The 26,189-nt window shown below is 42.2% G+C and overlaps 1 protein-coding gene across 6 annotated transcripts in view; it reads right to left on the bottom strand.

Moving 5' to 3' along the window:
- LOC143292975 (Golgi-specific brefeldin A-resistance guanine nucleotide exchange factor 1-like) overlaps positions 1-26,189 on the bottom strand; it is a 233,267-nt gene that overhangs the window by 103,417 nt on the left and 103,661 nt on the right. For all 6 annotated transcript variants that reach the window (XM_076603709.1, XM_076603706.1, XM_076603708.1 and 3 more), the window contains exons 17-21: positions 23,803-23,927; positions 21,449-21,651; positions 13,324-13,447; positions 9,055-9,180; positions 8,323-8,405 (exon numbers count right to left, since the gene is read on the bottom strand). In XM_076603709.1, the coding sequence (XP_076459824.1) occupies positions 8,323-8,405; positions 9,055-9,180; positions 13,324-13,447; positions 21,449-21,651; positions 23,803-23,927 (661 nt within the window). The remainder of the gene's footprint in view (positions 1-8,322; positions 8,406-9,054; positions 9,181-13,323; positions 13,448-21,448; positions 21,652-23,802; positions 23,928-26,189) is intronic.

The following is a 26,189-nucleotide window of genomic DNA, read 5'->3' on the forward strand; positions in this document are numbered from 1 at the left end:
CTGCTGTACCAGCAGAACACCAGTGATGCCCCTAAGCTGTCCAGGTATATGTTTATGGTGTCTGTGGTGGAAAGCCTGGCTGGAAACTACTACCCGCCACAGAAAGTTGTGCGCAGGAGGCGTACAGCTGCTGAGATCAGGGCTGCCAGAGACAACCCCCAACCCCAAGTGGCACCACCAGCCCCTCAACCTGGTCCCTCTCATCCCCTGCAAGGACATGACCTGGTCAAGCTCCCAGTTGGAAAGAAAAGAAACTGTGTGGCAGGACATGACACACGTGTTCGTTCCAGCTGGGAGTGCCGTGCTTGTGATGTGGGACTCTGCCCAGGCTGCTTTGCTGCATACCACAAGCGGCCCAGGAACTAACCACTGGCTGTTTCCTGGAGCAGAAACATTATTTTGTACAGTTTTGTTTGAATTTTGTGATTTTGACTGTAATACACATATGAAATTAACTATCAAACATTGTTGATGACGTTTTCGAAACTCCATGTGCAAACTTGGTGGTTTTATTCTGTGGATTATCTCCAGCTGCATACAAGGTACAGTCTTTTTCTTATTTTTATCTGGTTCCTCATTCTATCTAGTTTCCAAAAATGTATAGGTTTACCTATCTAGTGTTACTAATAAGCATACAAATGCCCAAAAGCAAAGCATGGGTAGTGGAGGCAAACTTTCCTTAATTTTAAGCATGCTTTCTTGAAGCACCTTTTATTATATCCAGCACTTTGAGGGTTAAACTCTTCGTGTGAGTGAGTGAGTGAGTGTGTGTGTGTGTGTGTGTGTGTGTGTGTGTGTGTGTGATGCTGGGGAATTGTCCTGGAGAGTTTCCTCTGAAAATTGGCCAAGGTCCAGGTTGGCAAAGCCCCATGGCTGAAAACGAAATTAATGATTTTTAAGAGGTTTGGGGAGACTCTCTCTCTCTTGTGTGTGTGTGTGTGTGTGTGTGTGTGTGTGCGTGCGTGTGCATGTGGTGTTTTCAAGGAAAATGCTCTTAGCACACAAGTTTGCACTCTACCAATATATCTGACCATCTGGTCGGTCTCTTCAGCTGTAGTCTCTGTTCCACTGACAGGCATGTGTGTTGGCTGAGGAAAGAAAGGGAGAAGTGGAATGACTGGAGGGAGGAGGGGGTGGGTCTGTGACTGGTTATATCACTTTCAGCAGTCAAGGATTCTCAGCTATAATTGTGGTCAGTGTCTTGGCTCAATGCCAAAGTTGCGACAGTCATCGACAGTGGTTTTATCCCCCCCCACCAAAAAAACCCTCTTCCCTCCACTCCCCTTCCCTCACCACTGGTAGGAGACTCAAGAGAGAGGGGAGGGGTACCTTAGCAAATCATGAAAGTGAAGTCTGCAGGAGGGGAGGGGGAGTTGGGGAGTGACTTTTTTTTCCCTTTGAAATCAACTGCTCTTCCGCTAAAAATAGCGGATCGCTGGGAGTTCCCCTGTCATGGCTCGTTGGCGATCTGTGTGCGTGCCTGTCTGCACCTCTTTTCTCTTTCCCTCTCCCCCCCCCCCCCCTTTCTCTCCCCCCCCCCTCCCTTCTCCCCCTCTTTCCATCCCTCTCCTTTACCTCCCTCTCTCCTTCATGCTTTTGCATGTGCATATCTGGGGATGTGTGTGTGGCATGTCCCTTCTGAACATTTTTTTTTTTTTAACTCTGAGCGAGTTCAGAAATCTATCTGGTTAGGAGAGAAAGATTCCCCTGGGCTGTTGATGCCGAGCTTTGAGGAGAGACGGGTTGCCGTACCAGCGTGTGTGCTGTTGGGTGCCGTCAGTGAAGTTGTGGGGCGTTTCCATTGTCACCCCCTCCTTCTGTATTGTTCTGTGTTTCACTCTGGGCCAGTGGTGTGCCTATTTACCTGGTGACAGGTGAGGGAGTCTGTGTTTGTCTTCGTAACATTAATTTAGTGATGTGACTTGTGATATTTGTTGACATCAGAGTGAGATTTAGGTTGCTTGTAAGGTTGGGGTGATGTTGTTGTTTTTTTAGTGGAAATCTTTTAAATCCAGTATTCTTTTACTTCTAAATATTTGGGGGAAATTAGTAAATTTGTTGTGTTTAGGTGTAACATTTTTGCCATAATTATATTCAGCTCAGATTGTTTCAAGTTGTTTTCTTTATAATGGAGATTGTCTAATTGCAGTCTGTAAATTTTCCAAAACATTTTTGTGGGGATGGAAATGTGATGTAACTGTGATGTAGCCCGACTGGTGCTGTTTCTATTATTCGGAAACTGGAATATTGTTATTGCCATTTGTGGTTAGTCATAATGGACGCTTTGGATGGTGTGTTGGTTTAACCCTTTTATTATTTGGGAAAGTGAAAATAAACGGATCAAATACTTTTCATGGCGATAGTTTTGTACGCCGATAGCTCATGTAAAAGGTTATCCACTTGCTTTGTTTAGTGTAATGTGTATTGCTTAAGGAAGAGATAAGGGGGGCAGGGGGGCCTGGGGGGGTGTACTCTTTTACAACTGGTAAAAAACAACATAGTCTACAGAGCCAGTGGGTTGCTACAGATTTTCCTGTTTCCCTCCCTGCCGTGCCACTGCCTTCGACGGGTCTCCAGGACACAAGTCTGGAATGGTCCTCGTTCCCCTTCTAACGTGTCAACCCCAAAACTCCCTCACTCTCGTTCCTGCTCCCGCTCCCACTTTCGCAACCAGCTTCAGCCAGTAATCTACCAGCGTTGTCCGTCTTTGGCTGTCAGCATGAGTCTGAACTCTGGCAGTATGGTTGAGCAGAACTGGCGCTGCAGTTGACTGCAAATTGTAGAATTGTGCTGTGGTTAGAGGTTTTTATTTTTGTGTGTGTGTGAGATGCTTGGTTTTGTGGCGTTTATTTATTTATGTATTTTTGCATGACCACAGTAAAACGACGAGCTGAACTCTTCTGTGTCTCCGTGTTTGTGTTGTCGGGACGTTAGCTAGTCTGGGAAGGGGTGGGGGTTCATGGGCAACCCCATATGGGTTGTGACATCCCCAGACTCAACTCTGTGTGTGTGTGTGTGTGTGTGTGTGTTCAACTAAACTCTGTGTGTGAGGGAGAAAGAAAGAGAGAGAGACAGCAAGCGAGTGTGAGTGCGCACACGCGTGTGTGTATGTGTGGTTTCAATTCAACTATGTGTAAACAAGAGAGAGAGAGAGAGAGAGGGAGGCAGACACAGAGAAAGAGAGGGGAGATGGTGCGAGGAAAGAATGCAGGTTGTATTTGTGTATGCGTATCGCACTGCTTTCAAATTCAATAGATCTCTCTCTCCGCGTGGGGGGGTGGGGGGGGTGGGGGGGGGGGGTCCAAGCACTGAATTATTTATGCAATTCACAGCATCATGAATAATTCATGAGACTAAACATCCCTTGTGAATCCATATCCCTGCTTCATTCCCACAACATTGCCACAAACTAAGAATGTATTGATCATCATCATGTACACCTATAGAGCTGTTTTTCTTTCAAAGACAAAAATTATCCTACAATCATTTACCGTTGAAATCAACTCAAAAGCAAGAGTCCAGCTGAACTAAGTTTTATTTCATTTAACACTTTAATTGAAAATATCAGTTTAGCAGGGGGAAAAAAGAGGTAGGCAGGGAGGGGGTTATGGGGGATTCATTAAACTAACAGCAGTACACTCTCCTTTGGATTTTAAACAACAATCTCAGGCAAGCACACACACACACACACACACACACAGAAGTGCAAAGTTTGTATGTGTGCATGTATGTGCACTGCTTTAAATACAATTCTATGTGTGTGTGTGTGTGTGTTTTCGTGTGTGTGTGTGTGTGTGTGTGTGTGTGTGCGTTTGTGTTTTCAATCTCCGCATGTGTGTGTGCGAGAAAGAGAGAGGCAGGGAGAGCGTGTGTGAGTGTGCGCACGCATGTGTATATTATAGTTCTGTGTGATTGTATGACCGCTCATATGTATGCACATGTGCAATGGTGACAGAGAGAGAGATAAAATAAAAAACAAGAGTATGTGTATATATGTGAATGCTTTCATGTGATTTTTTTCAGTGTGTGTGTGTGTGTGTGTGTGTGTGTGTGTGTGTGTGTGTGTGTGTGTGTACATGTGGATCTAGAAAGATGTACAAGTTTAGTTAAACTAGCCGGGAAAGTACGACATGGTCGATTCAATTTCTCTTTTATGTTCATTCTAGTTAATTGAGTATCCACTTTAAAATATTCATATGCAGTAAACACGCTGATGATGTAGTCTGTGTCACTGTACGTATTCTGTATAGAATTTGTATTTCTTTCCATTTAATTGCAAACAAGAAAAATGAGGTCACGCCGTCTTCTTACTAAGCATCGCCAACCCTACTGCAACTGGAATGCGGTAATGTGGAGTTTTCAGAATCCCAGAAATGGCCTCAACCAAATAAACCATTAATAATACAGGAAACACAGCCTAATTCGGGAGACTTACAAACTTTTTGGTGTGACTGTGAAGATTCTTTTCCTACTATTTCTAAGCCAAATTTGGTATTGACGGACAAAGTATTTCCAGAGAAAATGGCAATGTCAAAGTTTACCATGGACACACAGACATGCATACTGACACACACAGACAGACAACTGAACACCAGGTTATATAACATAGACTCACTTTGTTTACACAAGTGAGTCAAAAATCAATGTTCTGAGCAGAGTTCTGATTTTACCTTGCACCACATGAATTATATTTGCATCTATAAACCTTTGATGAAAATTTGTTGAAAAAACCTGAAGACCCTTTACACTATGGTGAAAACAAAGAAAGAAAACGAAGACCTGATGAAGGCTAAAAACTTCTTTTTTTTTAACTCACTCCGGACGACAGAACACAATAGCGTTCGTGACGTAAGGCACGGTTTTGGACGACTGAACGCTATAGCGTTTTTAACATTTACAAATTTTTCCATGCTTTCCTTTTGAAGGGGCATGTCAACCGCACCTTCACTGGCCATCCCGAATGTGTCAAAGGTCAAATGGAAAGTTCCATCATGAGTTTCCGTAAGAACATACTCTCTGGACAACGACTGAGTTTGGTACCCCACATGACAAGCTAATCTGCATACGTATCAACAATGGCATCCCAGGCGAGTTCGAGTGGAAATGTTTCGGAGCAAAGTAGATCACGACGGTGGCGTTTCACTGCTGCTGAAGTGATTGAAATGCTTCAAACTGAAGGTGCTGACATCGACGATGATGATGAAGACAGTGATGAAAGTATTTACAGTGAAGAAAGTGACCAGCAAGAAGGTACTGACAGTGACTCAGCTTCAGTGGTCAGGGCAAAGGGGGAGGGAGGTGGATGAACGCAACGAGGAGAGGAGTCAGTGGGTCAAGTACTGGGAGTGATATGTCAGTTGAAGGGTTCACTGACTTTCTTATGCGTGACTGGCACAAAGATCTTGGGTTTTTTCCTACTCTGCCTCCTTTCTCTGGCTCTCATGGCCTGCATGTGTCAGCTGATTGCCACGCCCCCACAGACTTTTTCAACCAGTTTGTGACAGAAGACCTGAATTCTATTGTCACTGAGACAAACAGGTATGCACAAGAGAACACTGTGGCTAGAAGCGAACTGAAGAGGAGGAGTTTATTCAAGCGGTGGCCAGACAATGGTGTGACTGAATGATTTGGTGGGTTTTCTGGCCATTTGTGTGTACATAGGAGTGGTGCATAAACCTGAAGTGAAGGACTACTGGAGCACAAAACCCATGCTCTGTAGCCCTTTTGCTCCTAATGTATTGAGCAGGGACAACTCTAGTCTGATTTTGGCCATGCTCCATGTCAATAATAATGCTGACTACATCCCTCCTGGCCAAGAAGGACATTATCCCTTGCATAAAATTAGGCTGGTGTACACACATCTCCAGAACAAGTTCAGTACCATCTACACTCCCCAAGACAACATCAGTGTGGATGAGGCTATCTGTGCTTGGAGAGGAAAATCAAAATTTAGGGTGTACATGAAGGATAAGCCGATAAAATGGAGGATCAAGCTGTATGAACTGTGTGAATCCGAGTCTGGGTATGTTCACAGATTTGAAATATTTGCTGCAGAGCCTAATGTGAGCAATCGCCCAGTAGACGTTGTCATGAGGTTTTGTGAGCCACTTCTCGACAATGGCAGGATTGTCTATGTGGATAACTATTATGCCTGTCCGGAGCTGGCTGAGGCGCTTGTGGCTCGTGAGACTCACTGAGTGGGGAATGTGCGACCCAACCGCAAGGGAATGCCTCCTCAGCTGAAGACCCAGCCACTACCACAACCGGGCCAAGTTCAGGCGTACAGACAAGGTAGGTTTGTTTTGATTATTATTTTTGCTTGAAATTTTAAATTCTAGAAGTATCTATTCACTGTTTTGTAAAATATTTCAGTATTGCAAATAAAAATATTATGTAATGAATGAAAAATAAACACACACACACATATATATATATAATTATGTATGTATATATGTAGTGTGTATGTGTGTCATTTTTTCCAGGCTGATAGAGACAGCAGAGGTAAGAGAATACACTACAACTGTACAAGCACTTTATTTTCCACTGTACTGTTTCAGGTGCAGTTGCTGTCCTTCGCTGGATGGACAGGAAACCTGTCCATGTCATCACTACTAAAACTGATCCCACCATGATGATCAATGTCACCACATGGCAAGGAGAATTCCGCAAGTCAGCAGCTGTCCAGGACTACATCTTGAACATGGCTGGTGTGGACAAGAGTGACCAGCTCCTGTCCTACATGCCACTCAACAGGAAGACCAGGAAGTGGTGGAAGAAGCTATTCTTCCATCTCTTCACCCTCACCCTCATTCAGGCTTCTATCCTGTACAACATCCACCTGAAAAACAGGAACCAGGGTAGATGTCCCTGAAAAATTTTGTTATTGCTGTTGGGGACAGCCTGAATGAGCAGTATCAGCATGGAGCGGCAGTAACTGTACAGCAAGCCGCTGCACAGCCTGATCCTGCAGTTCCTGGGCCATCTACTGCTCCACCAATACAGTCTCCACTGTCCAGACTGAGTGGCAAGCAGAATGAGCACTTCTCCTGCCCTCTGCCACCCATCCCCAGTGGCAGGAAGAACTACGGGAAGTGTCAAGTGTGCAGCGCTCGCAGCAGGAGACACCCGGACGTCCAGCTGTGGCAGACCCCCAACTGGTGTAAAAAGTGTAGGGTTGCCCTCTGTGATAAACTCTGCCAACCCAACAAGACCATCACCTGCTTCCAGTTGTACCACTCAGTGCAGAACTACACTGACTATTAGGAAGACGGTGCTTGGGGACTGAAGTATCCAGCGTGTGCTTTTTTTTTTCCTATTTCCCATGTGTATCAATTTGTAACATTTGCACATAATATCATTTGTAATTTACTGGGTTTTTTTTTAAATCCTGAGCAATACCCACTTTATTCAAGTTATTTTGTGCATATACAGACCTCTTCCCCTGTGACTGTGTGTTCATGGAGCTGATGAAAGTAAGTGAATGAAAGGTGATCCTGACCTCAAAATTTGGAGTATTTTCAACATGGCACATATAGCAAACATATTCAGGTAGGAACTTCCATATTTTGGTATGAACTAACCCAACATGTCAATAATCTGTTCTGAAAGTTTCATTTTGTTCCTTTGTGTTTTGCATTTTTTGTGATTTTTTTCTAACCCCTTACAAATGGCCCGTCTGTGGGGAAAAGCAGGGGAGAAAACTATCCATCCCGAGTGAGTTAATCCAAGCCAAAAGACTAAGATTATAGATGTAGTTCTTGTAAGATCAATCATAAAAAATGAACAAGAAAGAATTGTCATGAATGGAGTAAAATGGATTCTTCATATCTGGAAAGGTGGCCAAACTCTCAAGACTGACAAGATCCCTGACTGAGAAATAACTATGACCTTGGTGCCTACACTGTGGTTCAGCACAGGATCTGGAGTAGCCAGACCAAAAGAAATCAAGAACACATTTTTGCCACCCCACACTCCCTTCCTTTTTAAACCTGTCCTAAAGAAGTTGAGGGAAAGCAAGGAACGGAAGACTAAACTTTCAGTGGATACATTATAAAAGCCATGATGATCACTCCCCATAACTGCACTCCTGCACTAGCATGACACTGATATGGGTCATTGGACTTGCCTCAACCTCATTTTCTGTCAAAGAATCAGGTCTAGTTCAAGCCCGTTTCATCCTGACAGACTTGTTTGAACAAGACAGTAATTCTAGTCCATGTTGGATCTTGCCCTAGTGGGTCACAATGTTGTAAGTGTAATTCAATGTAGCTAATGGAAAGACCTATCAGAGTGAACTGACATATGACTACGTTATCAGCTCACCTGATTGCTGTGAAGATTTCTTCCAACATGTCCTCATCAAAGTCCTTTCCTCCATTCACCTTCGATACATTGTGCTTGAATTGCTGAAGTCAAACAATTAAGGTTCACTTTTTCTGACATATTCAAAATGAAGATACAGAATACAAGGGTTAAAAAAAAAAGAAAAAAAAAGAGAAAATTATGCCTGCATTGTTGGCAGTGACAATATACCTATAATTAACAAGAAGAAGATTTAAAAAAGGAACATTACTGTGTTAGAAAATGAAAAATACAAGCTTCCAGTCATCTCTAGTCCTCAATAAATTTCTAAAATTTCTCAGATAGTGTTTACTCGTTTCACCTTAAAAGGATATGTAAGCTATAAATTGATACTATCTCACCACATGGAGTTAAACAAAGAGACAAAAAGATACATGATGAGCAAACAGTTTCCCTGTGTTTTACCCCCTGTTTAGAAGTGTTTCTTATGTGTTCATAAATGTAACATATGTGTCATTATAGCTTTCTTTTAAGTTATTTACTGTAACAAACTCATATTTGTAAGGCAGATATATACAAAATGAAAAATCATATTTTTTTCTTTCTTGTTTTACATCTAATAAAGTATAAAAACATCATTCTGGATTGCAAACATCTGTTTTCCAAAAGGCAGAATATGCCTAAAGGTGGAAGATCTTATGTCATGCACATAATGATCATGTACAATTAATAAGATCAAACAATATTACTCACATCCACAGTCATAGGGATGCTCTGTTTCTTCACATTGTGGTTGTGCTGATCCACATTTAACATGATAACAGCATATGCCAAAGTAAATGCAGCGTCTGTGTTGAAAAAGGGCTCTCCATTGCTCTTCTGCAAAATGCACACAATTAATAAAAAGTTAATGTTTCTTCATAGGAAAAATGTACTAAATCAAACAAGGATGTTTCCTCACAAATTACATTTCATAAACAAACTTACCATTGTTCACTGGCATAACATTCTGCCTCATATCCAGTACAGTGTATAGTGAAGATTACAGTGTCTCAAAAACACAAAAAACTAATATCCATTCATTGTTTTGTTCACTTCAGTTGATATTTCTCACCTTTGAGGGATTTCTGCTGTTGGGGCAGATGTAGTCTTCTCATCATTTATGCCAGGCTGTTTTATATCAGGTAATCACATCACTGAATGAAGGAGCAAAACCCAAAACACTCCAGTCCTCAGGCAAATGTAATCTAAACAAGTCCATGCCAAGATTTCCATATAAAATTATGCCTTCCCTCACCAAGCCAATGTTTACATATCTTACCCATGGGCTTTCGACACATGCATGCCCACACACACTCAGGCACACACACACACATTCACACACACACACACACACATAAACGCACGCACACACACACACAATATTCTCACTTGCCCACACACACACACAAAAACACATACACACACACACAAAATATATTAAACTAAGAACACACATATGTGTGTGTGTGTGAGAGAGAGACAACTTTCAGGAAAATCATGGATAAGTTGCTGGCATAAATTTTACGCTACACACTGGAAAAGTGACAAGAGCAAAAAATATTAATACTTTTTGTTGATATTCAGACCTTATAACTGTTTTCCTTCTAAATTCCCCAGAATTATAAAGGAGTATAAAGTATTATTTCTTTATTTTGATGTTTTCCTGTTGGGAAATGATGGTTAAGTGTGGGAAACAGGCAAACTCTTTTGCCCCACTTTTGAACACGATTTCATTCTGTAAGAGGCTCGTGTGAAGTGCAAGAAAATATCCACTTAATACAAGTGACAATGCTGATGATGGTATTTTTAGCAACAGACATGGCAAAAGCAAGTTGGGAAAATTCTTCACCACCAGTCAAAGATTATCAATAATTATGGCATAATTTCACATTCAATTGAAGGTGCTTGAGACATTTGACAGTGTGTAAGTCAATAAAGAAAAAAGTGGAAGTGTATAACGCTTTTCAGATGATTGAAAATAGGTGTTTAATATTTTTTTGTGAGTACAACTGAGGGGCCTGTACAATCATTCTCAGTGTGTGTGTGTGTGTGTGTGTGTGTGTGTGTGTGTGTGCATGCGCATGTTTGATATTTTTTTTGTTTTTTCAATCATCAGTTTTATATTTCACGGATTTGTATTCAATTCTAGGTCTCATTCAGGGGATGTCTTTTCACTCATGCTATCTAATTAAGTGTGTTCTTTTTTCTTCATCCCCCCCACCCCCCTTTTTTTTCCAGTTGATATGGCGAAGGGCAGTGCAGTGGGGTAATCCACCAGTCATTTCTAAGGTGGACATCTGTGACACCGGAGACAGCCCACAACCCTACCTGAAGAATACCCCACCCATCATTCGCCCAATGAGTCACAGTGAACAAAACAGGAGTTATTTTCACCAAAATCAGACAGTATATTTGCCCAAAGAAGAAAAGAAGAAAACTCTGGTCTGCTGTCAGCCTAAAATCCTCTAAGGCCACCCCATCCCAGCCTCTGTGTCTTTCCCTCAGTCTGCCAAAACCATCCACTAGCCAAGCCACACCATCCTCCTCCAAGACTCCAGGCAGACCAAAGAAAAACAAGAGGACTAGGAGGATAGAGGAAAATTTACATGACTCACTGACTGAATTGTGTCCCTGGTTACAAGTGAGTGGATAAAATTGGTGAATACTATCGTGTCACGTTGTTTTGTGTTGTCACCTGCTTGTCTTCAGTTACAGTGTTATACAGGTATTCTCAGGTGTGTTACCACAGGATGTATGTATTCAAATAAATATACAAAATAACTCATGCACATCAAGTTCATGCATAATGTTACTTTTTCAAAAATTTGGAGTGATTCTGACATTTTCCCTACTTTTTTTGTGTGTGTGGAAGCGTGAAAACGCAAAATGTTGCCCATTCAATTACAATGTTTAGGCCCAATGAGCTTGACTTTGAGACATATTATTAGACAACAATTCATTTGGTGACATTAAAAGTGAATTTCCATAGTTCTCTGAGTCATTCTTTTGACTTCTGCATTCGTGGGCTACAACTCCCACGTTCACTTGTATGTACACAAGTGGGCTTTTACGTATACGACCATTTTTACCCCACCATCTAGGCAGCCATACTCCGCTTTCTGGGGTGTGCATGCTGGGTATGTTCTTGTTTCCACAACCCACCAAACGCTGACATGGATCCCAGGATCTGCGTATTTGATATCCTGCTTGTGTATACACACAAATTCGGGAAACCCGATCAGTCACTGACTTTTGGCAATGACTGGCTTTTACAAAACACTGAGAGTGATAAAAATCAAGACTTTGACAATAGAAGCCTGCTACTTTTGAAAGTAGTTCAAGCAGATGATCAAAACTGTAGCAGTGTTGAATCGAGTGTCAGCTAAACTTGATCATGGATGAGTTGCTTGAAACAGTATCACATTAAAATCTGAACTACTACGCATAAAACCTAAGGACAGTGAGAACAGTGTAAAAATAGGACTAGAGACTGTTTACAACCTGGAGGTTTTATTTTTGTTTAACACAAGTCTCTTAAACAATGAAATTGTGTCCAAAACTGGGGCAAACGAGTTCACGTGTTTCCCAATCTTCATCATTGCTTCCCAACAGGAAAACATTAAAATAAAGCACTAATACTTTATATTTCTTTGTAACACTTAGGAATTTGGTAGAAAAAAGTTACAGAACCTAAATATCCAAGAAAGTCAATATTGATATTTTTAGCTCTTGTCACTTTCCCTGCGTGCTATGTGAAATTTCTGCCAGCAATTTATCCATGATTTTTGCATGCGGCACACGGGTGTTCAGTGCTGGCACTTTAGCTGGCCCTGCGAAAGTTCGTGAACCCAGGAAGCAGGGCATGGATATAAATAAACGCGGCTGACAAACAGACCACGCCAGCAGCACTCGCTGTACGCTTGTTCGGCGGTAAATCTGCTTTGTTTCTTTCGTGCATCATCTCCTCGGATGGATCGGAAATAACGACTAAAGAAGTGGTTTTCTAAAAAGAACACAAAATAAGCTTTCCATTGACTCCAAACACAATATGTTCTCTTACATAGCGGTTGTTGCGGCAACGGCTGAAACATAAATGAAGAAAGAGAAGAGAAGGATAAGCAGAAACATGATCGCAAAAATCGTTAAGTTTAAATCCCTCTCTAAGAAAACAGGCGTTTAGCACAATAACATCGTAAATACACACAGAACATATAGCATGCCTGCATGCAGATTAGCTTACCTTTTGAGTTGTGCGATTTTTCTTGGCAGCACAACAAACGTTTAAATGAACACACTGTAGCATGGTGAGAGTAAGCAGCAGGGGGATGGAGAGCGGGGTGAGTGTTTGTTGGCTTATGGCACTGCCGTGCCCTTCATTCCACGAGAAAGACGAAGATTTTTAAGGTAAAAAAAAAAAAAAAAATGAAACGATGATGTTGATAAAATAATGAAATTGTGTAAATCAAATCAAACTGCATTTCAATAATACAACCAGGAATAGCAATAATTCAACTTTCTGTAATCGCTGCAGGAAATGTGTGGATGCTGTGAAAAGGTGGGAAAAGTGGGGCGGGGGCCGCGGGGCCGAGTGAAACAAAGAAGGCAGTGTCCCAGTTTGGCGCGCGGGGCCAGAAATACCGCGGCGAATGTGCCGGTCAGTACAGAGTGCGGTGGGAAAGTCTGGCATTAAAAAAATTTTGACCCAAGACGCTAGACGCTGCTCGGCCAACTAAAGAGCCGGATTTTGTGCTCGGCTGAGCAGCCGTGGGCATCACATGTTTACATTCACAACCGCAAGTCTCAGTCACCTGTAACTTACTTCAAATCTTCCACAGATTTAACACATAAGTTCTGATGCAGTTGTATAATATTGTCACTCTGTCTGCATTGAATTTACTTTTATTAAAATGATTTCAACATGTTCTTTTCTTTCCTTCAAAACCCTCTCCATATCTCTCTAAGTATGCTCTTTCTACTTACATGCCAGTGCTCAGAAAAGTGTTCCATGATCCAGGAAATGACTGGAGCCTCACCAGGCAGACGGAATGTCTCCAGGTACAACCGTAAAGCTTCATCAATACGCATATCCTCAAAATTAAAGGACCTGAAAAAAAAATCCAATTCATAAATGACTTATTTATCAAAAAACAAAAATGTCTTAAAAAAAAAAGACAAAAAAAGACAAAGCCTTCAAGACTCATGTCTGGTTTCTGCTTAAAAACAATGAGGAACTCACCAGCAGAAATAAATGTTTATCGAACTGAAAGTTGCTAGCTGGAAACAAAAACTGTATGTTAAACAGCCAATATTGACTGGCATACTGAAACAGTGCAGATGATGGGGCAGCTTGTGTGCATAAAGAAAGAATGAGAGAAGAAGTAAAAAAAGAAAGGGGAAAAGGATGTCTTCAAAGTAGAATTATTGATGTAAGCCTTGCATGCCACCCTTGTTGTTAGTAACTAAATGAATTGTATAGTTACATATTCCGGATGTTGGGATATACAAGATGGCGCCGACCAATGGCGACACGGGAATAGCTGTCCCGTTTATTTTGTGTTTAACTCTGTTTATGTGTGTTAGGGAAACAGCTGCAATCTTACAATATGATCGTGACACTCTGCTGCATGTTCGGGAACAGGTAGGTGAGTCCAGTGTTTTGAGACCTCACTTCAACTCACTCTATCATGATTCACAACCGTCAACAATGAACACAGATCAGTCACCACACAAGGCTCAGTCCGCGAGGAAATGCGGAAAGAGAGGTGGGGCCTTTTCAAGGTTACGCCAATGAAGTTTTCACCCACTTCTACCCAGTATGTTCCTGTCCAACTTTAGATTTCTACCCAACAAAACTGACGAACTCACATGAAATATTCAGACGAGGAGAGACTACAAAGAGTGCTCTGTGTTTTGTTTCACTGAAACATGGCTTAACCTGGACATCCCTGACAGCGTCGTTCAACCACCAGACTTCACTGTACACAGAGCTGACCACACTGCTGACTCAGGTAAGCAAAGGGGTGGCGGTGCGTGTTCTTCATCAACACACGCTGGTGCTCTGATGTCAAAGTATGCAGTCCAACTATCTAGTGTCTTCACTGACATATTTAGCATGTCCCTTCAGTCTTGTGTGGTGCCACACTGCTTTAAAAAATCAACAATCATTCCTGTTCCAAAAAAGCACAGCCTAGTTGTCTTAATGATTATCATCCCGTAGCCTTAACATCAGTCATAATGAAAACATTTGAATACTTGATTCTACAATTCCTAAAAACCTGCATTCCTCCATCTTTTGATCCCTTTCAGTTCGCCTATAGATCTAACAGATCAATTGAAGATGCCATTAGCATAGGTCTCTACCACATCTCGAAAATCCTAACAGCTATGCCAGGGTCCTTTTCATGACTACAGCTCTGTGTTCAACACAATAGTGCCATCAAAACTATATTTTAAACTGAAAGACCTCTCGCTGCCTGAATCAATTTGTGCAGGGATCCTAAATTTTCAAAGATGCAGACCGCGAGTTGTTAAAGTTGGTGACCTCACCTCCTCCATATGCATTCTCAACATAGGCACCCCACATGGATGTGTTCTGTACCCACTGTTGTACTCACTATTCACACATGACTGTGCAACTCAAAATGAATGTACCACCATGGTTAAGTTTTGCCGGCGATACTACTCTAGAAGGGCTGATTATGAACAGTGATGAGTCAAAATATAGGGAAGAAGCACTGGAACTTGTCAGCTGGTGTGATCAAAACAACTTTGAACTCAACGTATCAAAAACCAAAGAATTAATTTTAGATTTCAGGAAGACCAGATCTGACCCCTTACCACTTGTCATTGAAGACAAGCAAGTAGAGATCATCAGCAACTTTAAATTTCTTGACTGATTATTTCCAACGATTTGAAATGGGAGAAAAATACGGAAAAAATTGTTAAGAAAGCACAATAGCGCCTGTACTTTCTTCAGCGCCTCAAAAAGTTCAGAATTAAAAAAGAAATCAGGGTTGATTTCTACCGAGCAGTCATTGAATGTGTGCTAACCTTCGCTATTACTATTTGGTACGGAAACATTTCCAAGGCAGAAGTTGCAGCCCTTAACAGAATCATAAAAACTGCCACCAAGATTACCAGGGCCGATCTACCTTCTCTAGAAGACATATACTACGAGGGTCATTCAATAAATAAGGTGAATTTTTCGGTATAAGGACTTCTAATACAGATAGAAGCTTACTTTTTTCTTTTTTTTTCAACGTAGTCTCCCAGCACTGTCACACACTTTTCCCATCTGTGCACAAGCTTCCGTATTCCCTCAGCGTAAAAATCTTTGGACTGATGTCTCAGCCAGTCGCTCACAACACTTTTGACTTCATCGTCACTTTCAAACTTCGTGCCTCTCGTGAACGCTTTCAAGGGACCAAACAGGTGAAAGTCTGAAGGGGCAAGGTCTGGGCTGTAAGGGGGATGAGGGAGCAGTTCCCAGCCCAGCTCGTTGATGGTCTGCACCGTTCGGGCTGCTGTGTGAGGCCTTGCGTTGTCATGATGCAAGATGACTCCTTCTGACTGATGACCCCTACGTTTGTTCTTTATGTCTTTCTTGACCTGCCTCAGCAGTTCACAGTAGTTGGCACTGTTCACAGTGCTTCCTTTCTCAAGGAATGAAATGGTGATTGGGCCTTGCATATCCCAAAAATCGGTGAGCATCACCTTCCTCGTGGACCGCTGGGACTTGAACTTCTTCTTCACTGGAGAGCCTACGTGCTTCCACTCCATGGACTGCCGTTTGGACTCAGGCTCATAGTGCCAAACCCATGTCTCGTCACATGTGACCACCTTCTTCAGAAACTCATCACCATCCTTCTCATAGTGGCAGAGACACTGCTGGGACAACTCGACCCTCCCCTGTTTGTGCTCTGGAGTAAGCATCTTTGGCACCCACCGGCAGCTGACCTTTGAGTAGCCAAGGTCATCATGGACAATTTTGTGTGCTGTCCCAACAGATAAGCTCAAAGTCCTTGCAATGTCATCCACTGTCACCCTTCTGTCAGACTGAATGAGGTCATTGACTGATTCGATCACCTCAGGAGACCTTACTTCTGTAGGCCTTCCAGGCCTGTCTTCATCCTCAACACTGCTCCGTCCTTCTTTAAACAATTTAGCCCACTTGTAGACATTTTTTCGGCTGAAACATGTGGCACCATACACAGTTGACATTCTCCTATGAATTTCAACTGGCTTGCACCCTTCAGCAACCAAAAACTTGATAACTGACCGCTGTTCAATCCTGGAGCATGCTTCTTGGTCGGCCATCTTTGTTAATCGCCAAAACTCTAAAAGTTTTTTTTAATCTGCAAAACAAATTAAATCCATGTGAAAACAAAAAAAAAAAAGAAAAAAAAAAGTAAGCTTCTATCTGTATTAGAAGTCCTTATACCGAAAAATTCACCTTATTTATTGAATGACCCTCGTATAAGCGGCTACTCAAAAAAGCAAAATCAGTCAGCCAGGACGAATCACATCCAGCTTTTGGGATTTTCGTGATGCTCCCCTCTGGTCGACAGTACAGAAGTATAAGGATGAAAACCAATTGCTTTGCCAATAGCTTTTTCCCCAAAGCAGTTGATGCCCTGTCTCTCGAACAAATCCTGTATGATAAATAGAACTGTGCAATCAACAACCATCTAACTGAAGATCTAGTCATCAGCCCCATCCTCATGTAATATGCAGCTTCTGTTCAAATGTGTGTGTGTGTGTGTGTGTGTGTGTGCGCGCGTGCGTTTGTGTGTGTGTGTGCGCGTGTGTGTGCAGTACATGCGTGTGTGAGTATGCACAAGTTTTTATACTGATATGCACTTGTATGTATATGCACTTGTATGTATCCCAATTTCCACTGTATCTGTGTTTGTGTATGATTTTCGATTTATCTTGTTATGTACTATCCCCCCCAATATTCCTTGTGACCCCGGTACACTTGGTAATAAAGACATATTCTATTCTATTTTATTCTATAAAGGATGCTGACAGCATTCTCCTAGGAGACATGTTAACGGTACCAGAAGTCTGGATATTATTATTGTGCGACCGTTTGAGTAACGCAACAGTGTTACATTTTCTTTTTAAAAGATTTGTGTTTAACTCACTCCGGACGACGGAACGCTATAGCGGTCGTGACGTAAGGCACGGTTCCGGACGACGGAACGCTATAGCGTTTCTAACACTTACAAATTTTTCCATGCTTTCCTTTTGAGGGAGCATGTCAAACGGACCTTCACCGGTCATCCCGAATGTGTCAAGGGTCAAATGGAAAGTTCCATCGTGAGTTTCCGTGAGAACATACTCTCTGGCAAGCGACTTAGTTCAGTACCCCACATGACAAGCTAATCTGCATACGTATCAACAATGGCGTCCCAGGCGAGTTCGAGTGGAAATGTTTCGGAGCAAAGTAGACCACGACGGCGGCGTTTTACTGCTGCTGAAGTGATTGAAATGCTTCAAACTGAAGGTTCTGACATCGACGATGATGATGGAGACGGTGATGAAAGTATTTACAGTGAAGAAAGTGACCAGCAAGAAGATACTGACAGTGACTCAGCTTCAGAGGTCAGTGCAGAGGGGGAGGGAGGTGGACGAACACACGCCGCGAGCAGAGGGGTCAGTGGGCCAAGTACTGCGAGCGATATGTCAGTGGAAAAGTTCATGGACTTTCTTATGCGTGACTGGCACGAAGACCTTGGTTTTTTTCCTACTCTGCCTCCTTTCTCTGGCTCTCATGGCCTACATGTATCAGCTGATTGCCACGCCCCCACTGACTTTTTCGACCAGTTTGTGACAGAAGACCTCCTGAATTCTATTCAGAGACAAACAGGTATGCACAAGAGAACATTGTGGCTAGAGGTGAACTGAAGAGGAGGAGTTGATTCAAGCCGTGGCCAGATAATGGTGTGACTGAATGATTTGGTGGGTTTTCTGGCCATTTGTGTGTACATGGGAGTGGTACATAAACCAGAAGTGAAGGACTACTGGAGCACAAAACCCATGCTCTGTAGTCCTTTTGCTCCAAATGTAATGAGCAGGGACAAATTTAGTTTCATTTTGGCCATGCTCCATGTGAACAACAATGCTGACTACATCCCTCCTGGCCAAGAAGGACATGATCCCCTGCACAAAATTAGGCCAGTGTATACACATCTCCAGAACAAATTCAGTACCCTCTACACTCCCCAAGACAACATCAGCGTGGATGAGGCTATCTGTGCTTGGAGAGGAAAGTCAAAATTTAGGGTGTATATGAAGGATAAGCCCACAAAATGGGGTATCAAGCTGTATGAACTCTGTGAATCTGAGACTGGGTATGTTCACAGATTCGAAATATTTGCTGCAGAGCCTAATGTGAGCAATCGCCCAGTAGATGTTGTCATGAGGCTCTGTGAACCACTTCTTGACAATGGCAGGACTGTCTATGTGGATAACTATTATGCCTGTCCGGAGCTGGCTGAGGCACTTGTGGCTCGTGAGACTCACTGTGTGGGGACTGTGCGACCCAACCGCAAGGGAATGCCTCCTCAGCTGAAGACCCAGCCACTACCACAACAGGGCCAAGTTCAGGCATACAGACAAGGTAGGTTTGTTTGGATTATTATTGTTGCTTGAAATTATAAATGCAATAAGTATCTATTTATTGTTTTGTAAAATATTTCAGTAATGCAAATAAAAAGATAATGTAATGAATGAAAAATAAAAATAAACACACACACACACACACACACACACACACATATAATTATGTATGTACATATGTAGTGTGTATGTGTGTCATTTTTTCCAGGCTGATAGAGACAGCAGAGGTAAGTAAGAGAATACACTACAACTGTACAAGCACTTTATTTTCCACTGTGCTGTTTCAGGTGCAGTTGCTGTTCTTCGTTGGATGGACAAGAAACCTGTCCATGTCATCACAACCAAAATTGATCCCACCCTGATGATCAATGTGACCACACGGCCAGGGGAATTCCGCAAGCCAGCAGCTGTCCAGGACTACATCCTAAACATGGCTGGTGTGGACAAGAGTGACCAGCTCCTGTCCTACATGCCACTCAACAGGAAGACCAGGAAGTGGTGGAAGAAGCTGTTCTTCCATCTCTTCACCCTCACCCTCATTCAGGCTTCTATCCTGTACAACATCCACCTGAAAAACAGGAACCAGGGTAGAATGTCCCTGAAAAATTTTGTCATCGCTGTTGGGGACAGCCTGAATGAGCGGTATCAGCGTGGAGTGGCAGTCACTGTACAGCAAGCCGCTGCACAGCCTGATCCTGCAGTTCCTGGGCCATCTACTGCTCCACCAATACAATCTCCACTGTCCAGACTGAGTGGCAAGCAGAATGAGCACTTCTCCTGCCCTCTGCCACCCATCCCCAGTGGCAGGAAGAACTACAGGATATGTCACGTGTGCAGCGCTCACAGCAGGAGACACCCGGACGTCCAGATTCGGCAGACCCCCAACTGGTGTAAAAAGTGTGGGGTTGCCCTCTGTGACAAACTCTGCCAACCCAACAAGACCATCACCTGCTTCCAGTTATACCACTCAGTGCAGAATTACACTGACAACTAGGAAGACGGTGCTTGGGGACTGAAATATCCGGTGTGCCAGTGTGCTCTTTTTTTTTCCAATTTCCCATGTGTAAAAATTTGTAACATTTTCACGTAATATCATTTGTAATTTGCTTTTTTTTTAAATCCTGAGCAATACCCACTTTATTCAAGTTATTTTGTGCATATACAGACCTTTTCCCCTGTGACTGTGTGTTCATGGAGCTGATGAAAGTATGTGACTGTAAGGTGATCCTGAAAAAATTGGAGTATTTTCAACATGGCACATATAGCAAACATATTCAGGTAGGAACTTCCATATTTTGGCATGAACTAACCCAGCATGTCAATAACCTGTTCTGAAAAAGTTTCATTTTGTTCCTTTGTGTTTTGTATTTTTTGTGATTTTTTTCTAACCCCTTACAAATGGGCCGTCTGTGGGGAAAAGCAAGGGAGAAAACTATCCGTCCCGAGTGAGTTAATTTCTATAATACCACATGAGTTTGAGTAATGCAACACTCAAGTATGTCTGCATGCTCTGTGATTTACTGATCTAAGGCCTCCATTCTGATCTTCCACGCAGCTCTTAAATTTTGAGATCTGACTATTTTTCAAATTTTGATACCAGCATTTCAATGGCTGACATACTGCAATCAGAATTTCTGTTGGATACCTGACTGACAAAAGTTTGATGGTGGAGCCATTTCTAAAGATTGGCTGGTATGCACATTCTAAAAAGTTAACAAAACTAGCATCAATTCATTTTGCGGGGATCCATTGTCACACATTTTAGGTTCTGCTTTACCAGTCATGAGATCTCGTCATTTCTGAATGTTTCATGTGTATTTTGACGAATCTTCACTATATACATCACAGATCTACTATCTGTCACTACAATAAGAGAATTATTATTCATACCACTTTATATTCTGACATATTATCTGGTGGGAATGACCACTGGTCAGTTATTATAAAAATATGCTGGCATTCACTTTCATACAGTACCAGACATTCCAAACAGAGACCTATTGGATATACAAATTTTTTTTTTAAATCTTTCTTTTTTTTCTCAGCCGCCAATATTTTCTCCCCCTCCACTAGAACTTGAGTGGTGGTCTGGACGCTAGTCATTCGGATGAAACGATAAACCGAGGTCCCGTGTGCAGCATGCACTTTGCGCACGTAAAAGAACCCATGGCAACAAAAGGGTTGTTCCTGGCAAAAATTCTGTAGAAAAATCCATTTCGATAGGAAAACAAATAAAACTGCATGCAGGAAAAAAAATACCAAAACATAGGTGGCACTGTAGTGTAGCGATGCGTTCTCCCTGGGGACAGCAGCCCGAATTTCACACAGAGAAATCTGTTGTGATGAAAAGAAATACAATATATATATATACATACATACATACATACATACATATATATATATATATATATATATATATATATATATATATATATCATCCTGATATCAAAGTTCAAATAAAACAGCTCTTTCCCAAACTCACTTCACAAAAGCCTCCAGCACCACTCTGTTCTTCTTGGAGCCAAGGTAATCCCCTATCATCTTCTTGTCCAGTTTGGGGTTTTCTTTCAGGAAGCTGACCACCTGACCAGGGTCCAGAGGTGTTGACAGTAAACCCTGCTCTTGAAGAAAGGTAATGCCCTTGGCTGGCTTCTGGTTGAAGTATTCTGTGCCTTGGATATAGGCCTGTAAATTATGGAGCTACACACAGTCAGAAATGACAACAGTATGTCTGGACAGATTCAATAATCAGATGTAAAAATTTGCTATCAATTGCCTAAATGATGGTCTTGCCATACTGCAGTTGCAGCCAAATTGCCTACATGACCGGTTAAGCCACCATGGTCTTCCCAGATTTTCCTTAAGCCTGAAAGAGAGGCAGGATCATAACTGCTGTCCAACCTAGAAGAAGACTGTATTTCATGCATGAATAAACGTCAACTCGCTCCAAATATGGCAAATGGCATATGGCATGATGTGTCACTCAAAGCACGGACCAACTGCCAGTGCCAAATCAGCAGATGAGCACAAACATGACTGACAACATCTGCCTCATTGGTTAGCTTTAGATAAGCAATGTGTGAATACATTCATATTGCAGACATTGATTGGTCTGAGTCACTGATTGGTCTGAGTTTGACACATAAGCAGCTTATCACATACCTGAAAATGCTGCAATGGTTTGTCTGCAACGTGGGAGGAGTGGTCAAGTAAATGGGAGTGGGACAGGAAGAAAGTGGGTGCCTTGAGAACAGCATAGCCAAAAGAACACCAAAGAAAGGAAGTGGAGGGGGAATGGAAAGAAGGAGGAAGAGGGGGTTAGGAACTTTTTTTTTTTTTTTGCTGCCCCATCATCTGCACCGTTTCAGTGGCATTACTCCCACGCCGCTCATTTAGATTCCCCCATACACAGCCACACCCGGGTTCATCCGTCGTAGTTCCAGCGTCGGCAGTCCACAGGGAACCATCGATGTTAGGTCGCCAGGAGGCCACACACCAGAGGAGACCCTGCACTGCTGCTGAGTCACTTCGGTGGTGTTCAGTGGTGCCTGTTCTGTTTTAACGTACTTAGGACACCACCTACTAAGCCCCCTACTAACGACAATAATGGCTTAGTTGCGGAGCCAGACTGAGTGAGCGTCCCTCCCAGAGTGGAGACCGCCACCACGTCCCTCAAACAACAGCCCTCCATGAATCTGCCAACACTGACAACATTGACAGGACTCACCCCAAGCACGGAAGCGGAGGGGTATCAAAACTTAGGTCACCATGAGAGCAGGGCATGAAAGGCCACAGACTTTGAGACTATTTTGTTTCTACTGATGACGATGAAGGAGGAGGAGGATGACGATGATGATGACGATGTTGCTATGGAGGTACATTTTGGTTTGGGACTGCGTGACAAGGCTGTACTCTACGCTTCCTGTCATAATGATATCCCGGCGTTAACCAGGCCCGAGAGATACAGACACTTGCAGTGTTGGTCAGGTAATTTGAGCAACACACCCAAAGACGCATCCTTGAAGTGGATGACACTCAACTGTGTGGTCCCAGTCTCCCCATTTAAGCCCATAGCACACTCAACTCTGGGATTTGAACCCACGTCCTTCCAACCGTCAGTCTGCGACGCTAACCACTTCGCCACGGCGGCTGGTGGGGGGTTAGGGACTTTGTTGACAGTACACATTTTGGAATTGTTCCAAAATATGTGTAGTCTTGGAAGATTTGAATGCTATTTCAATCCAGTTACAATGTGGATACTGGGACTTCACTTGCTGGGTTTTCTTTGTATGCTTGTTTGTGTTGTATTTTTTTGTTGTTGTTGAAAAATTAACAATGATATAACTAGGTATCACGAAACGTCAATTACATTGCAAAAAGATACTTCATTGTTCAACTACCTCAAAATCATAATCTGTTCTATACATCCCATACTTTCAAAAGTGCTTTCAACAGAAAACTCAGTCATTTTCATTTCAAAAAAAAAAAAAAAAAGGGTTGTGTACTTTTGGCAAGAAATGTAACTTGTAGAATTTTTTGTTAATTTCCACCCCTTTTCAATGAAAATTACCTGGCAGTGGCCCCGCAGTATGAATTATATTTCCCCGGCAGTGAATGGGACAGTAATTTAACTACAAGTCTACAATCACCAGTAAGAGTGAAGGGATATTACACAGAATTCCTTTCATCTGAGCAAGTATCACACACACACACACACACACACACACACATGGACACATTCACACACACCTCTTGTCCTTGTCAGACATGAACAATGCTGAGGTAAAATAAATGAATGTAAAAAACAACAACAGATTTCAGTGTTCAGTTAATTACCCTTTTCTTTTGTTTGAATTCAGCAAGCTCTTCTCTGGAAGGGATCTTGGCAGTGAACTTGGCCATGCGATTTGGTTTGATCTGTGGACCCAGCCTCTGTTCCCTTCTTGTGGGACGATTAGGATCTACACAGTCAACAAAAGCCAATCTGGATCACTGCATATGGAAGTAAACATAAACAAGTACATTCAATGACATAATACAAAAATCCTCATATACCTCCCCCCCTTCAAAAAAAAACCATTAACAAAAATGACAAAACAACAACAGATACTGGAAATGAAATAAACTCATCTAATACAGAGTAATTTTCACCAACCCTCTATTCAGGGCTGAAGACCAGCAAAGCTGAAATCAATCCTCATTCCTTCAATCCTCTGCTGACACCAGGCTCTTTCAACTTCCTAATTTCACATGCAAACAGCATGGCTGACATGCCTTTTCTTTCTCAGCAGCTAAGCTCTGGAACTCTCTGTCATACTCTCTCCAACACAGTCAGTCCCTAGTCTTTCAGATGCTTATATGTATGTAAATGTATATGTATCTGAATCTAAAACACTACTGTTATAGTGTTTATTTTTGATTTTCTATTCATGTTTGTAAATTTCATGTACTCTCCTCCCCCCCCCCCCCAACTCCCCTTCCTATTCCTTGTGACTCCAGTACACTTGGTAATAAAAGCCTATTATATTGGGCATCCCCCAAAAAGTGAACTGCTTTTTCACAAGTATTTTCTCAGTGAGAGAGAAACAGAATTCATTGGAAATTTTCACACAGTAACGTTAGGGTATCATCAACAAGTCTGCAAAATATCTAAAAGTTTGGAAGCAAATTATGCGAATATTGTCAAATTTAAAACAGTATGTCAAAAAATCCAATATCAGAGCTGTGCAATGTGACCTTCATCATGTTCATTCCAGCTGCCAGGTGTTGGCATCCGTCAATCAGTGTCAGTCTAAATATAACCTGTCTAGGTGTCAAGTCTATTGATTTTTTATTGTTGTTGTCTGTATCCAAAATCAGTTCTGTCCAAAGTTTCAGTTTGGAAGGATCAACCATGCCTTTGAGTGAAAGCGATAAGGTTACCATTGAAAACTGTTTCAAGGAGAAAGGCTGGGGTGGAAGAAGTATCGTAAAGGAATTTCCAGGCAAGGGGTGGAGTCATGTCACTGTGAACAGACTTTTCGCTAAAATATGCACAACAGGGTCAGTAGCACGTAAAATTGGCAGTTGGAGACCCAACACTGCATGTTCAGAGGAGAACAAGGACTGTGTTGAGGAACTGATTCAATCCCAGGAGGAGAACCCAGGGACCCACAAATCTCTTAGAGAAATTGCAAGCGATTTACAAGTGAACAAGTCTTCTGTGCAAAGAATGGCGAAAGAACTGGAGCTGAAACCCTTCAAGAGGATATGGGTATCAAGGAGGAACCAAAATGTTAGAGAGAAAAGAAAAACTTGCTGCCGTAACATGAATGACCGCTACTCAGCCACTGATGTGAAAAGGATCATTTTCACAGATGAGAAAGACTTTACGTTAGAGATTGCTAAAAATCGCCAAAATGATCGCGTTTATGGGAAACAGAAACAAGAAATTCAGCCATCTCGCCTCTATCATGAGACTTCTAGATTTTCAAAAATGATAATGGTTTCAGCTGGAGTATCCTGGAAAGGAAAAGCAAACATTCATTTTATTGACACTGATAGAGCCAAAGTTAAATGGGAAAGCTACATTCAGTTATTCCAAGAGGGGGGGGGAGAGAGAGAGAGGTATGAAGCAGAGAGAAAAAGAAAGGGAGAGAGAGAGGAAGGGGTGAGGGGAGAGATAGAGGCAGAGAGAAATGAAAAGAGATGGACAGACTGAATACCAAATCACTTGGAATGTCCCATGGTTGCTATTGTCTACCCCTTAGTTCACAAGGGTCTAATGGCCTGTAAAATGATTTTTTTTTTTTTTTTTTTTGTACAGAGAGAGAGAAAGAGAGAGATGTAAGTAGAAGGCTAGTAAAAGATTTTTTTTTAAAACCTGTGTACCAGAAAGACGGGAACCTGTGGCAAAGGGAAAGCTATTTAGAAAAAAAAAAAAACAATAAAAAGGTTGTTTTTTAGGCCAGACATGAAAGAGCGCAGAGAGAGACCTGACGAAGTAAAAGAAGGAGCTTGCTAATTCCAACTGTAAGTTCCAGAGACAGAAGAAAAAAAAAAAGAAGAACGGCAGCCGATCGTGAAGAGTTTGATTCTGGGGACGTTGGATACAAGAGTGGATCCAAAGCCGAATTGTAGAGAGCGAGATGCTGTGTTGAGGTGAAGAAGGCAGCCACAGAGATAGGATAGGAGCAGATTTTTGTTTATGCATTTTTAACAAAGTGTTGACCTCATGCTTCATT

This window comes from Babylonia areolata, chromosome 18, assembly GCF_041734735.1.
Source record: "Babylonia areolata isolate BAREFJ2019XMU chromosome 18, ASM4173473v1, whole genome shotgun sequence".
NCBI classification, from domain to species: domain Eukaryota; kingdom Metazoa; phylum Mollusca; class Gastropoda; order Neogastropoda; family Buccinidae; genus Babylonia; species Babylonia areolata.